Below are 16,335 nucleotides of genomic sequence, written 5' to 3' on the forward strand. Positions count from 1 at the left end.
ATGCATGTGAGTAAAGTGAGCGTCTTCTTTTAAAATTTTGTAAAATTTTATACGTAAACACATAACTCTAGAATAGATTAATTTTAAATGATAAAAATTTGTTGTTTTAAAATCAATTCAATTTTTTTTAAATTAAGCTCATAAAAAAAACTTCATTCTCTCTCTTTACCTATTAGATGACTCAAAGTAAAAAAAAATATATATATTATCCACATAAGTTATTTTGACTAGAAGAAGAAATTTGCTGTTTATTTGAGCTGCCAAAAGGACTTTTCTTCTTTTTTTAATGAAGAGGAAATTTGGGGTACGAAAATGAGCGAGGTTAGCAATTCGAGTCACGGATAGAGTTCATGTAGATACAAATTATGTGCATGAAACAAAAAGAGTTCATTAAAATATTCTTTCACGTTATTAGACCTGACTGAAACCAATTAAACGCCTACACATAAAACAAAGTATGATTTGGCGGCGCAATTTGACTGTTACGTGATGAGTATTCAACATTTTGCATTTAATTTATGTACCACGTGCTGTTGTTAGAGTTTAGATTAGAATTGAAAAAAAATATCAATAATTATTAACAAGTCTTTACAAACGAATTTTTTTTCCATGAATATATTTTTTAAATTAAGTTTTTTCACAGCTATTCCCACAATAAATCAAATATTTATTTCAATTTTTCGGTAATACTCAAGGAAATGGGTTCCATTAATTGAATTGTTGGTTTCTGTATAGGAAAAATTACAACTTGTATAATTATGTGACAACCGAATATATTCTTTGGTTTTTCTTTTTTGTTCTAGAATAAATTAATCTTTTGTAAAGATAATTTTACAGACAAATTTGACAGACAAGTATATTTTAAACGGACTTAAAATATTTTTAAATTTTATTAAAAATTTAAATAATAAAAAGTAACATGACTAATCACATCAAAATTTCTAATTTAAATCACAATAATAAATAATAAAGATAATAAAATCTGATGTACGAAAGTATAGATACTGTGTCATAGATAACATTTTTTAAAACTTTATTCTTACTTGTAAAGTATAAATTTAACAAGCTAGCTGCAACAAAAAAATAAAAATTACGGTGGTTATTTTTAGGAGTGTCAACCGCCACGATACGGATTGGATTGGAGTCATTTTTATATCTGTATCTGTTATGATAACGATAAAAATCTTTACTTTTACATGTTTTTTCGAATACGGTACTAATCGGGTAAACAGATAACAAAAATGTCATTGACATCTTAATTTGTACTTTCGATAAAATGTTTTTCAAAATAAGAAAAAAAAAAGATGAATATAACTAATTTCTGTTATGAAAATTTAGTAAAATACAAAATTTTATCGTGTATTATCTTCATACATACATACATACATACATACATACATATCATTTTATTTTGAAATTTATTTTAAGATAACAGTAAGATAATGAAAAAAAAGAAGAGATTTTGCTGGATAAACGAATAAAAAAATGTCATTTACACTCATAGTTAATTTGAATGCATTAAATTGCAGAGGGACGCGATTTAAAAAAAGAAAGAAAATAAAGTATGCTGATTAATTCCCACTTGACTCGGCAAGCAAAATAAGAATGTTATAATTTATGAAAAACAAGAATTAATTACAATAATCTAAATACAGGCAGAATCTGTTACGTACCAACTACAAGAGAACTGCATACCAGGTCATATAATACCAAACTCTGTACTGGGTCTATTTTTTAAAAGAAAAAGAAAAAGAAAAGGGTACTATTTTTTTGGTGAGATATATGTATATAAGTTCATATCTATAGTTATTAGTTAACGACAAAAACATTAACAATCTAGTCTTTAGTTGCCAACTTGTTTGGTAGGCTAGAAATGAAATATATTATTATAGTTAATGACGGGCTAGATTATTAATTCTCTAAGCTTTAGGATATTCAAATTAAAAATTAGGGAAGAAGAATAAGAAGAAAAAGAATGGAGCGGTATATTATATACCATCAAATTTAATTTAAAAATGCCACAAAAGAAAAGTAAGCAATTACTTTTAATTAATTATCTTGTTATAGTTCAAATTGGAAAATTCTCATTGTATTAAAAAAATATACTTGTGATTAAACAAAAGGAAAGCTCATATTCAATTGGGTGATAATTATTATTGTATTAAAAATACGATCTGCATCCCTTTTACTATTTTTGCTATTCTCTTTGAATTAACAAACTACAAATGTACAGAACTTTAAAACCAAAAGCGTACATATATACTAGCTACATATCCAAAATCTCTTGGAAAAGAAAAAAAAGAATTTTATATTTTTTACACTCTATCTAACAAAATAAAATAATAAAAACCAACTAGCAAGGAGTACCCCAAAAGCCGAAAAACTTAAAATTTAAATTTCATCTAGATTGAGAGGAATTGGTGCACCGATGGTTCTCCTCTTCCAAAGGTTCACCTCCTTTCTCGGCTCCGGCCCGGCAGCACCACCACCAAATACCAATGGCGCCGAATAGTAAACCGACACATCATCCTCTTCGGTATCTTTGCCTTTAATCTCTCTCTCAACCTCTCTCCAATCGAAGTCTCTCAAGCTCTCTCTTCCGCTCTTAAACCGCTTCATATGATCAATATTCCTTGGTGCTCTTGATGTCGATGCCAACAAATTATCGCTTTTCGACACTTCCAACTTGCGTCTTATACTCGGCTTTCGACCGAACATCTTCTGCACAAAGGAACTATTTTTACTATTTTTATGTTTCTTTTCCGGTTTTGGCACGGCGCGTTTCTTTACACTTTTAGCTCTAGGCAGTTTGTTCTTCCTAGCCTTTTGTTTAATTTGCCCGATACATGAGACCATCGGTGACGTTGGCTCCTGCGTTTCGAAGGGTATATCGGTCTTTTCCTTGCGACGAGCCTCGGCAGGTATAAGTGGCCCAGAGAAGCCTCTATTATGGTAATGAGATGGCCTCATAGGCGGTGCTGGGTTAGAGAAGGTGGTTGATTTTGCTAAAAGGGTTAAGAAGTTTGCTCTTTTTGATTTTACAGGCTTCTCCATTCTTTTCTTTTATTTTTTATGATTGAAAGGTAGCAGAATTTGTGCTAGATAGATGTAAGATATTATTACAAGGTACAAAGTATATATACAAGAGGTGGCTGGTGGCCTGGTGGGGAAACAAAAGGTTTGTTTAGTCAATGGAAATATTTTTTAAGTTTCCTGGTCTACACACTGCCACCCGTTTTTGAGTTCTTCCAGGGAGGATGAGAACGGGTTTGGTTGGCGCTTTGACCCGGCAATTGAGGACCCAAAATCCAACAAAAAATGAAACTGATCGATTAAGACAACAATCAACTGCACGCGCCTACAAGCTAATTAGAATGTCGCTAATTATAGACTCCGAGAGGATTTAATTAATATGCCTATGTTTTATTGGATCCGTTGAAGATCCATTAAACATTGCATTCGGTTAGGTCATATTGTACCAGTCAAGCCATAGCTCAGTTACCAGGTTGCCCTTATGGAGAACTTACTGTCTATTTGTTATTAGATAAGGGCAAAATTGTAAAACAACAATCTTTACCTTCCCCTGAAATTAAACAATGTGATCGGGTTTTCTTCTCTGGTGTCGATTGCATCAGCGATTTTACTTTTTATGTCCAACATATATATTGATTAATTCTCTTGACGGGGATTTCCATTTCATTACTATTTCTTTGTTTGTGATTTGACTTAATCATCGTACCAAATTTGTTCGTGTAAATAATTTTAGTTTGTACGAAACCTTCAACATATCTGACTTTTACGTACATTGCTGATTATTTTATCATAGTACAGGTCCATGATTTTGTTTTTTTTTAAGAAAAAAAATTTATGTTCAGAATTTATATTTTTTTTTACCGATAATCAATTTATTTCAAAGTGTTTTTTTTTAAAACAAATGTCCTTAAAACAATTCTACTTAAAAATAACTCTCTTATTTCTCAATTCTAGTCAAAAATAATTTTGTCCCTCTTTCCATAAATAGGCACGTAATTATTATTTTTCTCTACATTTCTGTTGATTCAAAATTCAACATCTTGAAGAAACCGAACTTCAAGTTGAGTGCTCAATTTGCCAAGTGGGATGTCGTTGCTCGTTGGTAATAAATTCATCCGCACAATGTAAGGAGGGAGCAAGTGTCGGTTTTTGATAATCATATCTCGAATTAATTAACATTTATCAAAAGTCGAGAAGCGTGTTTCCTGCGCTGATTACCTAATTTACACATTTCTTAACAAAAGAAAGGAGATTATTATGAGTTGTAACTTGTAAGTAACTTCTAACCACGGTTTCTATAATGATGTTTGCTTGTTTGCTTGTTACCTTAGAATCTAATAATTTTTTTGTAGAAGAATTAATTTTTGATATAGTGGCAAAAACATATAGTTTTTATGTGAAATATCATGAGTTCAAAATCCGAGTAAATTTTTTTTTATTATAATAACAAGAATATAAAATTGAAAGACTTAACTTTTATCTTTCTTAAAAAAGAAAAGAAAAGAAAAGAAAATTCCCCTTTGGTTTTCATAATAATGGATGCTTGTCTGGTACATGCATACTTAAAAAACAAAATTATACTCGAAATGTGTCAACAAAGGCTTAATTTCGGCCCAATCAGGCTATAGAATTAGAATTATGGTATTTGGTAATGTGGACCTTGTGGGTTCTTACATGCTCACCAACCCAAAATATAATATGTTGAGGGTCATTTTGCAAAACTAGTCTCTTTCATCTTTCACCTTCTTGTCTAAAGGCTACAGCTTTGTTTAACTCTTAAACCCTACTCATGGCGTTCCTTCTCCGACCCAAAACCTCCATTCTTCGATCTTCATCCGTTCTTAACCTTCTATCCACTACCTCTACCGCCACCGCCGCGGCCACCCTATCTGTCACTGCTTCTGAGTCAAACTTCTCCAAAAGCTCCATTCTTTAATATTAGACCAACACGGCACCACCACTCCAATCCCTCTCTATATCCTTCCCCACCTCCGCTCAACTTCTCCATTCCCTCTCTCACTACCACATTTTCTCAGCTTGCCTCCACCACTCCATCCGGTGCTCTCACTCTCGAGCTCATCCGCCGTGTTTCTTCACTCCGCCATGGCCATCCCTTCCACCAAACCATTACCTTCTTCAACTGGTGCCTGTCTTTCTCGCCTCCTCCCGCCACCTTAACAGACTTATTCACTGTCATGATTGATTTATCTGCAAAATTACACTGTTTCCCCTTTGCTCACAAACTGCTCGACAAAATGGCTCCTCTCAATGTACCTGTACTATCACACACCATCATAACCTTAATTCATTGGTACATTCGGGCCTCTATGCTAGGGCTGTCAAAAAAGCTCGTGGCTCGCCTCTAGCTCGCTTGCTAACAGCTCGCTCGATAGTGGACCGAGCTGTTAACGAGCCAGCTCGGCTCAGGCTCGGGCCAAAATAAACAAACTGAGCCAGAGGTCAGCTTAGACCGAGCCAGCTCGGTTCATAACCAGCTCGGCCCTTTAGCTGATTTTTGTGTTGATTTATATGTTGTATCAATTTAATTTTATGAATTGACTTGGTTGTTGCATGAATTTATAATATTTAGTGGGTTGTTGCATGAATTGACTTGGCTGTTGCATGTATGAATGAGTTTTCTTATTTTATATTTTTGAATTTGTATAATAGCAGCCCACTGGTCAGCATGTATGAATGAGTTTTCTTATTTTTCAACACTAATACCGCCACCTACAACCTTTTAATAGAGTTATTTAATAAGGAGGACAAAATGGATATGGTTCTAAGGATAAAGAAAGAGATGGAGAACAATGGAGTCAAGTCAAATGTCAACACTTATAGCGCCTTGATAACTGCTTATTGTGGGAGGGGGAACTGGATGCGTGCATGTGATGCTCTAATGGAGATGGTGGAGGTAAAATGCTTGAAACCCAAGGACCTGGTGTACAGAATGGTCATGGACCTGCTCAAACGTGCTGGTCAGCTGCAGAAATGCAAGGACTTGAAGGAGATGATGGTTAAACGGGGTTTTCTTGAAAAACTGACAGAAAATGCAATGTTGTAGTGAATATTGTTTTTTTTCTTTTACATTTTGTTTTGTTTGTTGCTCCCTTTTTTCCCTTGAAGTAGTTGTTGTAGTGAAAGTTTTGAATTTTTTTGAATTTGGTAAGAAAGATTAGAGAATGAAGGAAAAATAAGATTGTTTCTTATTATACTGTTTGTAAATGTAGGTAGCTTCCTTTTGCTACATTTCTTGAACAATTTCAATGTTGTATGACAGTATGAATAACTAACTACCATATGTACTGCTGTAACGACATATCATTTTTGGTGCTAGAATCGTATGTTGCACTTTTGGTAAAGAGGAATTCACAAGTTTTGATGAGCATCTCCAATCGTTCACTACTGGTTTACATCTCCAATTGCACTTTTCTTCTTGTTAGAATACATCAATGTCCTCTTGTATAATGCAAAGGTGATTATGTTAACTCTTTCACTCACGATGTTGCAATTAGAAAAGAATCTTTATTTCCTACTTCCAAGTTCCAACTATATTTTCAACCAACAGCAGAATAAAGAATGAATAATGGACGGTGTGATTTTATTTTTTTAAATCCCACAAGAATCACAAAAGATAGGCTATTAAAAGTTAAAAGTTGCTAATCAAAAGCCCATTCTGCACTTTTTTGCTTTCTGTCGGGACATTCAGCTATGTCTGTGGGCCCAACCATTAGTGTTTAACTGTTTATTGAAAGCTTGTAGGCTTGCTGAACCTCCAGTTATTTGCCACACAATGGCATATTTGGTATCAGCTTCAGAAGAACAATACACACGGATGAAAACAAAGCAATGCCTCTCCAGTAGTAAATCCAATTCTATAATCCACGCCATACTGCAAAATTGGAATGTTTAGACATGTCACATGTGCCTACCACTTTGAAAAGCATCAAGATCCCTGATTAAGGTTCATAATTTAGTTCCCCACAGATACATCACCACAATCTGTACCCTCGAATCTATCAATGACGAGTTTTTCAAACTGCATAAGGAATGGTTCGTGGTTTCATGGCTCTTTTTTCTAATGTAGGTAATGATTAAACAGTGTAAATGGCTTAAAGTTATTGAAATCATTTTTAAAATATTATAGATCCGGATTTATAAAATACTAAAACAGATGGAGGATTTGTGATCTTTCTTCGTCTATTTTAAAATATATTTCTAAAATAGCACTGGTAAAAGACGCCCACATGAGAGATACAGATGGAAGAATGTTCATATCATGCAATTAAGGCTTGTGTTGATATAGTTAGATATTGGATATGATCATATTACTTCCATTTTAATTTTGAATTTGTGACAACCAACCAATCTCTCTCTTCTCTACTTTTTTCTCTCACTCACCAGTCAGTCAGTCAGTCACCACATCACATAAACAACAAAAAGAAAAGTAATTCAGAACTGTTGATCACTTGGAGCCATCTTCAAACCACTCCAAACTCCCATGACACAAATGGACAAAGGTCAAACCTGATTCTTCCCTCCCCCTCCATCTCTCTCTCTCCCTCCTCACACACATACACTACTTGTATAGCAAGATCTCCAGTCTCTCATGTGAGAGAGCCAAACAAAACAAATCAAAGCCATGGGTGCCCCAAAACCCTACTTAAAGAGGAAAAACTCCATTACTCTTAGAGACCTCTTCAATAGAGACACAAAATACCAAAATGCTTTTACCGGAGCGACTGAATTGCCCCGGCCACCTGAGACTGATAAGCTGTTCCAAATCATTTCCATGTGCAACCGCCTCTTCACATTTGTTGACCCGGCCGAATCCAGTGCTGATCAAGAAGAAAAGCAACATAATCTCTCTCAAATCCTAACAATTATTTGTACCAGTAAGCAACCCATAGAAAGCCAAATTTTGAATCCCCTCATATCCATGATCTCAACCAATATTTTTCAACCTCTACCTGTACCAACAAACCAACACCTTCCATTTGATCCATTAGAAGACGACTTACCAGTACTGACACCTCTACCATCATGGCCTCATCTTGAAATAATCTACGATATTCTCTCATCTCTGATATCAAATACCGAGACAAAGGCATTGAAAAGAAACCAACTCAACCGTACATTTCTCTCGAATTTACTGGTACGGTTCCAATCGGAAGACCCACGTGAACGTGTTAAACTAAAAGCCATATACCATTTGTTATACACCAAATTTATACATGAAAGGTCCTTCATGCGTAAATCAATGAATAATGTATTTCTAAATTTTGCTCTAGAACCAACCAATGAGAGGTATTTCGGAATAAGCGAGTTACTAGAAATTTATGGAAGCATAATACATGGGTTTGCCATACCACTAAAGGATGAACATAAGTTGTTTCTCAAGAGAGTACTGATACCTTTGCACAAACCAAAGGGCTTGGTGGCATACCAAAGGCAGTTATATTATTGTGTCATGGAACTTGTCAAGAAGGACATGCATTTGTCAGAGGTGGTTTTGCAGGAAATTCTAAGGTATTGGCCTCGGACAAATTGTCAGAAGGAAGTTCTGATAATTGGTGAATTAGAGGAGTTAGCAGAGGTGCTAGAGTCTGTACCAGAACAGTTTGAGAAATTGGCTATATCGCTATGTTCTCAGATTGCTAAGTGTTTGACAAGCTACAATTCTCAGGTTTCTAATTTTCTCTGTTTTTGCATCACTTTGATAGTTATCTTTTTCCTTGGAGACAGTCAGCTCCAGTAGTGGTACCATAACTGCTATGATGAAACTGAACTCCGCCTTACTGATACTGACTAAAACCAAATCATAATTGTAATTCCAAGTTGATACCAATAGCAGTTCACTTTTATTTTAAATATAAACTGAGTCAAGAAGTGGCATTCTACATGGTTCCTTGTTGAAAAAGACAAAAAAAATCAAAACCAAGAATTGATTTTGGCCAATTGTCATTTGGTGTTGTTCCTTATAGACCAGCAAAGTGTTCAGATAGGGTGACAGATTTTAACAGTCACAAATCTGTTTTTCAGGTAGCAGAAAGGGCACTTCACATATGGAACAATGAAAAGTTCATAAAATTGACATCAAATAAAATGAAAGAAATTCTTCCTTCAGTAGTGGCTGGAATAGAGAGCAACCTCAATCTTCACTGGAGCAAATCAGTCAAGGAGGTGACCACCAGTGTCAAAACCATGCTCGAGGAGTTGTATCCTAGTCTTTATTCTAAGTGCCTTCAGCAACTCAAGCTGCAGGAAATACAGTTGCAAGAAAAAGAGATGAACAGGAGGCTGATGTGGGAGATGCTCAAGACGGCAATTTAATACTAGTTTTCTAGTAAAAAGGGAGGGAATGGATCCACTCCTATGCACCAAAATTCAGGGGGTCTAATTCTGGGTTAATTGAGCAATAGACAAGGTTAATTCTTATCTTACCCCCTCAATTGCTCGCCTTCCCTCCTCCTCAAATAATAAAAAAAAAAAGTTCCTTGCCTTCCTATCGTACTACAATTTGTGGAGCATGGCTCAAAATCCCAGCTCCTCCATCTTGTAAAAAAATTGAAGCACAACCTTAGAGGCCATCTTTTTATATGGTCAAGGCAAGGCCATTTCTTTGGTATTTCACTTCAGTTCTTTTTTTTTGTACTTTTTTCATTTCTTTGCAAAATTTGTGAAGCTATATGTTTTGTCTTCTTTAGTTACTCTCTTATATGGGTTTTATTTTTCTATTTCCAGGAACAACTTTGCACATTACATCTTCTATTTTGTATTTTAACAAAACTACTCTTTCGGTGTGCCTGTGTTGAGGGCACGGGGGCAAAATAATCATAGCTTAGTGCTACATAAGTTCTTATGATTGAATTCTATTGCCTCATGTGTTAACTGATTTAACAAACTTGATTACAAACGAAAATATAAAAGACAATATTAACAAGAACCAAATCATAGAGAATACATACTTGTACATTATTGATAGATTCTCCTGCCATGAACCCGTAAACATTACCATCTATTTCGATCATACTTCTCCCTGAGTTGTTCTTTCTACACAACCTTCATATTGTTTTCTCAACTTTACAGCCTCTTCAGTTCTATCACGCCTGCATGGCTTCATGCCATCAACAAACCAAGAAATGTGATTTAGGAAAAATTTGCAGATTAACAATTTGGAAGAAGAAAATTCACAGATAAAGTCAAAATTAAGCTCATCAAGAATTTCAGATGCCATCATGTTAATCTCGACCTAAATTATCAGCATGGCACCTGAAACTCACGATGAGCTAATTCGACCTACCACCATGAGAGGGATAAGAGAGAAATGAAAAGCAAGAATTGAGTCAGGGAAGAAAAGCGAAAAGACAGGGGAAGGGGACAGGACTTAAAATTGGATCAGGAGAGGATGTTAAGTGACATGCATAGCGAGGGGTGTTCCTTCAAGAAATTAATTTTGAACAGGTTTGTTGAGAGATCGCGATTGAGTCGTACACAGTTTCGATAAAGAAAACCGTGTTTGAATGTTTATAACTATCATACATAGTTCATTTCGCTTACAATGTGTTCGAATGGCTGCAATCTTGCACGGGCTGCATCCATTCAAACAGGTTTGTAGGAGCTCATCTCCATGCGCGCACCTCCTTCCTTTACACACTGTTTTTATGGAAGTTTTCGGATCTGTGTATGATGTGCTGTGTGTGATTGACCTTTCTGTAGTAGTGAAGTGAGATAGAAGATTTGAAGTCTTAGTTTAGCCTTTTGGAAAATACCAATATTAGCAAAGTAAAAATTGTGCCATTTGCCAGTATGTGTCATAGCATATAGAAGCCATGTGTTTGTTTTGAGTAGTAGACAGCTAATTCAGGGGAGTGAGATGTTATTTTGTGGTGTATGTTGATCATAACACTCTTGAGAATGTGGAGCTTGGTTTGAGTCTGTAACTTTTGTTTCAGTTTAATGAAACAAGACTCAGGACTTATTTAGAGAAAAAAAAAAGTTTTTTTCAATTTAGTTTTATGTACATAACTAGTATTTGAGCATAAGATAATTTTTTATCCCTTTTCAAATTTTGTTTAATTCAAGCTACGCTCAACTTCTAGAAATTTTAAAAATTTTGAAGTTTCTTTTCGGCATAGTTCATCTGCTAAGTTGAGTTTTCGAAATTTAGCCTCCCAAGCAAATCTCAATGACGCCATGAAATGATAACCCAAAGAAATCTTTGAAATTGGTTTTACCTTTTATTTTCTAAATTTTCACTTTTATGTTGAATATCATTTGTCGTCAATTTTACAAAAGTAGAAAAATGAAAAAAAAAAAAAGATTGCCAAAAATGAAAGAAAATTAAAGAAAAAAAAACTTTTCAGATTACATGATGTACTTTTCTATGATCTAACTTGTCTTAAGCTTGTGTGTGTCATCTATGTTTGATTTTGTTAATTGTAAACTAAATCATTCAGTTTATTCTTGCGTGATCTTGATCAACTCAATGCATTCAGTGACTTGAGTACAAACACTGTCCTGCATCTCTCCCTCGAAATTACAAAGCAAACCGTCATCTGTATCCGCCACATCGATCGATATGTGTTGTGATTGCAGAATGGCTAGAGCAAAGATGTTTGCTATATAGTAATATAGTAAGCAAATTGTGAGTGTCTGCTAGGGGTGGCAACAAACCGAACCGAACCGAATCGAACTTATCTTAGGTTTGAGTTTGGTTTGATTCGTTTCGAACTGAATCCATTTCGAATCGAATTAATTGCGAACTACACATTTTTCGAATCGAATCACGAACTAAATTATTTTTTAGCAGTCCTAGTTATACCGGTAGTTTATACATTAATTTTTTCTCGCGGGACAATTCACATGGCTTCCTTTTACCGGTATGAACTATGAAATGAGTGTTTTTAAGTTGAAAAATTGTTCATGAAAAAATACATCAGAGATGACTTTCCTGGTATAAACTATGAGAGACAACCGAAGAGAGAGGAGAAACAGTCATCTAGGCCGGAGAGAGGAGTGATAGCCGGAGAGACAGCCAGTCGCCGAGAGCGTCGGCTAAATTTTAGAGCTAGAGGGAGAGTGAGTTAGGGAGAGGTGGAGAGAGAACTAGGTTATTGAGATTTGAGAGCGAGGGAGTGTCGGTTAAGTTAAATTATGACTCTCTATCTTGGATTTTAATTTCATCAGGTAAATGGACGGCCGATGTTATTATGAGATTCGAACCATAGAAATGATCGAACCCATTTCGATCGAACCAGGCTAGGTTTGGGTTTGGTTTGAATTAATTCCGAATCGAACCTGGTTTGGTTCGTTTCAATTCGAACCCATTTTGAATCGAATTAAACTCGAATCAAACCCGAAGCAAACCCGAATCGAATCACGAACCTCGAATTTTTTTGCCAGCCCTAGTGTCTACACATAGGAGACTGTTGATCATTCAAAAACAATAATTTTGTATCTATTTAAAAAAAATACTTAAATATTTTCAAAAAATATTAAATTTGATCTCTAAACACATTTAATATATGGAAAATAGTTGAAATGGATTGGAAAGTGTTGTTTTACTTGTATATATTAACATTTCCCAAGGAAGAGAATCAAATATGATAATGGAAACATACAATCAAAATTAATTATAAATTTTAACTTAATTTTTGAGGCTATAGACAATCCTTTTTGGGTTGGAAAACAATGGACTTTTGGCTTTGCCTGGGTACTGTAGATCTATTTGCGTGCTTTTCAAAATGAAATCAAACACTAAGTTCCAGACCGTGTTGTCATACATTGTTTTGAAAAGCACTTAGATCTATTTGCTGGAAATGGTTTTACCCCATCAGGTGGTACAACTAGGTTCCAGACCGTGTTGTCATACATGGACTGTATTTCGGATCTCATGGCCTCCAGTCATTTATCAGAGTCGGGTCTATCCATTGCTTCCGCATAGGTCAAAGGATCTTCAGTGTCATAGACTGAGATCTCGTGCAGTCCCAAGTACCTCTCGGGTGCATGGACTGTTCTTGTTGACCTACGTAGCACTTGTTCTTCGGGCTGTTGAACTTGATCCACAACGGTCTGCGGATCTAGTTCTTCTTCAACTTACGTTGAAGTACTTGAGCTCGGGACTAGAACCTCATCCACAGCTACTTGTGGATTTGGTACTTCCAGATACTCATCAGCCGAAAAATCAAGAGGTGGGTTAATCTGATCTGGTTCAGATATTGTATTGTGTGATGTATCTTGAATTTCTTCAAGTATTACATTACTCCCACTACTTCTTTTTGCAAGAAACTCGTTCTCCAAAAATATACCATGACGAGCAACAACTATCTTGTTCTCGGATTGGTAATAGAAGTAATATCCTTTCGTTTCCTTAGGATATCCTACGAAAAAGCATTTGTCAGCTTTGGGATCAAGTTTGCCAGACGTTAGGCGTTTGACAAATACTTCGCAACCCCATATTTTAAGATAAGACATATTTGGGAGTTTCCCAAACCATAACTCGTATGGAGTCTTTTCTACTGACTTGGATGGAACCATGTTTATTGTTAGTGCGGCAGTATCTAGTGCGTGTCTCCAAAATGATTTTGGAAGGGTGGCGTCACTCATCATGGAACGAATCATGTCCAGCATGGTTCGATTCCTTCTTTCAGAAACACTGTTCCATTGCGGTGTCCCCGGAGGTGTGAGCTGTGAGACTATCCCACATTCCTTTAAGTACTCTTTAAACTCAAAACTCAAGTATTCGCCTCCACGGTCAGAACGTAGAGCCTTAATACTTTTGTTCAATCGATTTTCTACTTCAGTCTTGAATTCTTTGAACTTGTCAAATGATTCAGACTTATGTCTCATCAAGTAGACATAACCGTATCTACTGTAATCATCAGTAAACGTGATAAAGTAAGAAAAACCATTTCTTGTACAAGTACTCATAGGTCCACATACATCCATGTGTATTATGACTAATAAGTCACTTGCCCTTTCGCCCTTTTTGGAGAAAGGCGCTTTGGTCATTTTTCCTCGTATACAAGATTCGCATTTGTCAATTGATTCCAGATCAAATTTACCAAGAAGTCCATTTTTATGTAACTTCTTGATGCGTTTCTCATTTATATGACCAAGGCGACAATGCCACATGTAAGTCATGCTTTCATGTGATGTTTTGAGTCGTTTGTTATTGATGTTAAACACGGGTTTGTCCATTTCCAGCATATAAAGACCATTCATCATAAAAGAAGATCCATAATATACCTCATTCTTATAAATAAAACATCTATTGTCTTTTATAACGAAAGAGAAACCATTCATCTCTAAACATGAGATTGAAATGATGTTTCTGGAAATGCTAGGAACAAAATATACATTTTCTAGTTCCATTACAAGCCCACTGGGTAGACACAACTATATATTACCAGCTGTTACGGCTGCAACTCGTGCTCCATTTCCAACTTGGAGTTGTATGTCCTTGTTATGTACCTTCCTCCTATTTTTCAGTGCTTGCACATTTGAACAAATATGAGCACATGATCCGGTATTCAGTACCCAATCATTAATAGAGGTTGCAACGTTAACTTCAATAACATTGATACCAGAAACTGAAATTTCTGAGACTCGCCCAGATTTCAGAACTTCCAGATCCTTCAGGCAATCTCTCTTCCAATGACTTTTGCTATTGCTGAAATAGCAGTCAAAGTTAGCAGAAACTTTTATCTTGGAAGAGTTCGTTCCTAGAACCAACTTTCCTTTGCCTTTGTACTTCGGAGCCACCTTCTTTGGGGCTTTCTTTATCTTCCTCCCACCTTCTTGGATTATGAGGACATGAGAGCTATTCTCAATGTCTTTATCAGTGATTCTCAGCATCCATTGGGGCTCCTGCAAGGTCTTATCCAACTCTTGCTTATGGGAGTTCACAATGAACTCCGAATAGCTGGGAGGAAATGAGTTCAGGATAACTTCTGTGGCCAACTCGTGGCTCCACGGACAGTTAAGCTTCTCCAGTTTCTCATCATCGCTTGTCATACGAAGCGTGTGAGTACTGACAGAGCTGCTCTCTACTATTTCAGCAGGGACCGGTGTATTTCGGGTATATTCCCTTTTCTCACGTGTTTGTTTTCCGAGCAGAGAGCGTAGAGAGAAGGACGTTTCTTTAGCCATATTACTATATTGTTAAACGTAAAGATTTTAGCTTTGTTCATGTAATGTTTTATTCTAATAATAAAACTCCCACTGCAAATTTGTTCTATTCTCGTTTTGCAGTAGGACCAAGATCCGTATTTTACTAATGACCAAGGCAGTGTATGCATATCTTGGCTATCAGTTATCTTAGGTAAGCAAACTTGCTAATCACATCTCTTTGTGATTCTTGGTTTCATTAAAACATCACGTGTATTTAACGAAGACTTTGCCCCAAGCCCAAAACTGTTTTGGAAATCATTGGTAAGTAACCTCACTCTATTTGGTTTGATATGTCGGACATAACCCTCGACCACCAAATGTAAAAGGCGATGTCTACTGAGTAGTTTAATCATCAACCAATGAACAATGGTTTGAGGAGGATAGAATGCGAAAGGCATACTACTTAATATTTAATGGGTTGGTGTTTATGCTTAACAGTGCCAGCAATCTTCAAAGGGGTATGTTAGAAAGAACGACTAATGTGATTTTATTCGTATCTTTATAGCGACTTCTTTCATATGCTTCATTAAGCAGTTGTGGAAAGGAAGTCTTGAATACCGAATGTGATCTCCATTTCTTTTTTTAGCTTATGTCAGAAAGAACGACTAATGTGATTCTATTCGTATCTTTATAGCGAACTCTTTCATATGCTTCATTAAGCAGTCATGGAAAGGAAGTCTAAAATATCGAATGTGATCCCCATTACTTTCTTTTCTTAGCATATGTTAGAATGACTAAATGTGATTCTATTCGTATCTTTATAATGACCTCTTTCATATGCTTCATTAAGCAGTCGTAGAAAGGAAGTCTTGAATACGAAATGTGATCTACATTAGTTTCTGTTCTTATCAGTACCTCTTTGATATGCTTAGCTTTGTTAAGCAGTCAGTTCTTGTAACTGACTTTGGACATTCTTACGGACACGTGAAAGACGTTTGCCAGAAAGACAACGGTGAGTTCCTTCACAAATCTTTCTTTGACATCACGTTCTTTCACGGTTCCTTGAAAGCGATAAATCTAATTTATTCATTTCATATCAAAGCAGTAAATCTAATTTACTTATATACGGGACCAAGTCAGGTATATTATTTATTAGTTCTTAATTCTTTATTTTGCAGCTATGCTCAG

The 16,335-nt window shown here is 35.7% G+C and overlaps 3 protein-coding genes across 3 annotated transcripts; 2 read left to right on the forward strand and 1 right to left on the reverse strand.

The window, feature by feature from the left end:
• Positions 1-2,134: 2,134 nt before the first annotated feature.
• LOC144567626 (uncharacterized protein At1g76070) lies at positions 2,135-3,122 on the reverse strand. Its single transcript, XM_078317804.1, has one exon. It carries the CDS (start codon positions 3,052-3,054, stop codon positions 2,392-2,394), a length of 663 nt encoding a protein of 220 aa, XP_078173930.1. The 5' UTR covers positions 3,055-3,122; the 3' UTR covers positions 2,135-2,391.
• A 1,446-nt stretch (positions 3,123-4,568) lies between these two features.
• Positions 4,569-6,238, forward strand: LOC144567634 (uncharacterized). Its single transcript, XM_078317808.1, has 3 exons — positions 4,569-4,583; positions 4,797-5,387; positions 5,756-6,238. Exons 1-3 carry the CDS (start codon positions 4,569-4,571, stop codon positions 6,095-6,097), a joined length of 948 nt encoding a protein of 315 aa, XP_078173934.1. The 3' UTR covers positions 6,098-6,238.
• A 1,361-nt stretch (positions 6,239-7,599) lies between these two features.
• On the forward strand, positions 7,600-9,509 carry LOC144567585 (serine/threonine protein phosphatase 2A 57 kDa regulatory subunit B' beta isoform-like). Its single transcript, XM_078317750.1, has 2 exons — positions 7,600-8,719; positions 9,076-9,509. Exons 1-2 carry the CDS (start codon positions 7,676-7,678, stop codon positions 9,364-9,366), a joined length of 1,335 nt encoding a protein of 444 aa, XP_078173876.1. The 5' UTR covers positions 7,600-7,675; the 3' UTR covers positions 9,367-9,509.
• The last annotated feature ends 6,826 nt before the right edge of the window (positions 9,510-16,335 follow it).

Source organism: Carex rostrata, chromosome 16 (assembly GCF_964058835.1).
Source record: "Carex rostrata chromosome 16, lpCarRost1.2, whole genome shotgun sequence".
In the NCBI taxonomy this organism is placed as follows: domain Eukaryota; kingdom Viridiplantae; phylum Streptophyta; class Magnoliopsida; order Poales; family Cyperaceae; genus Carex; species Carex rostrata.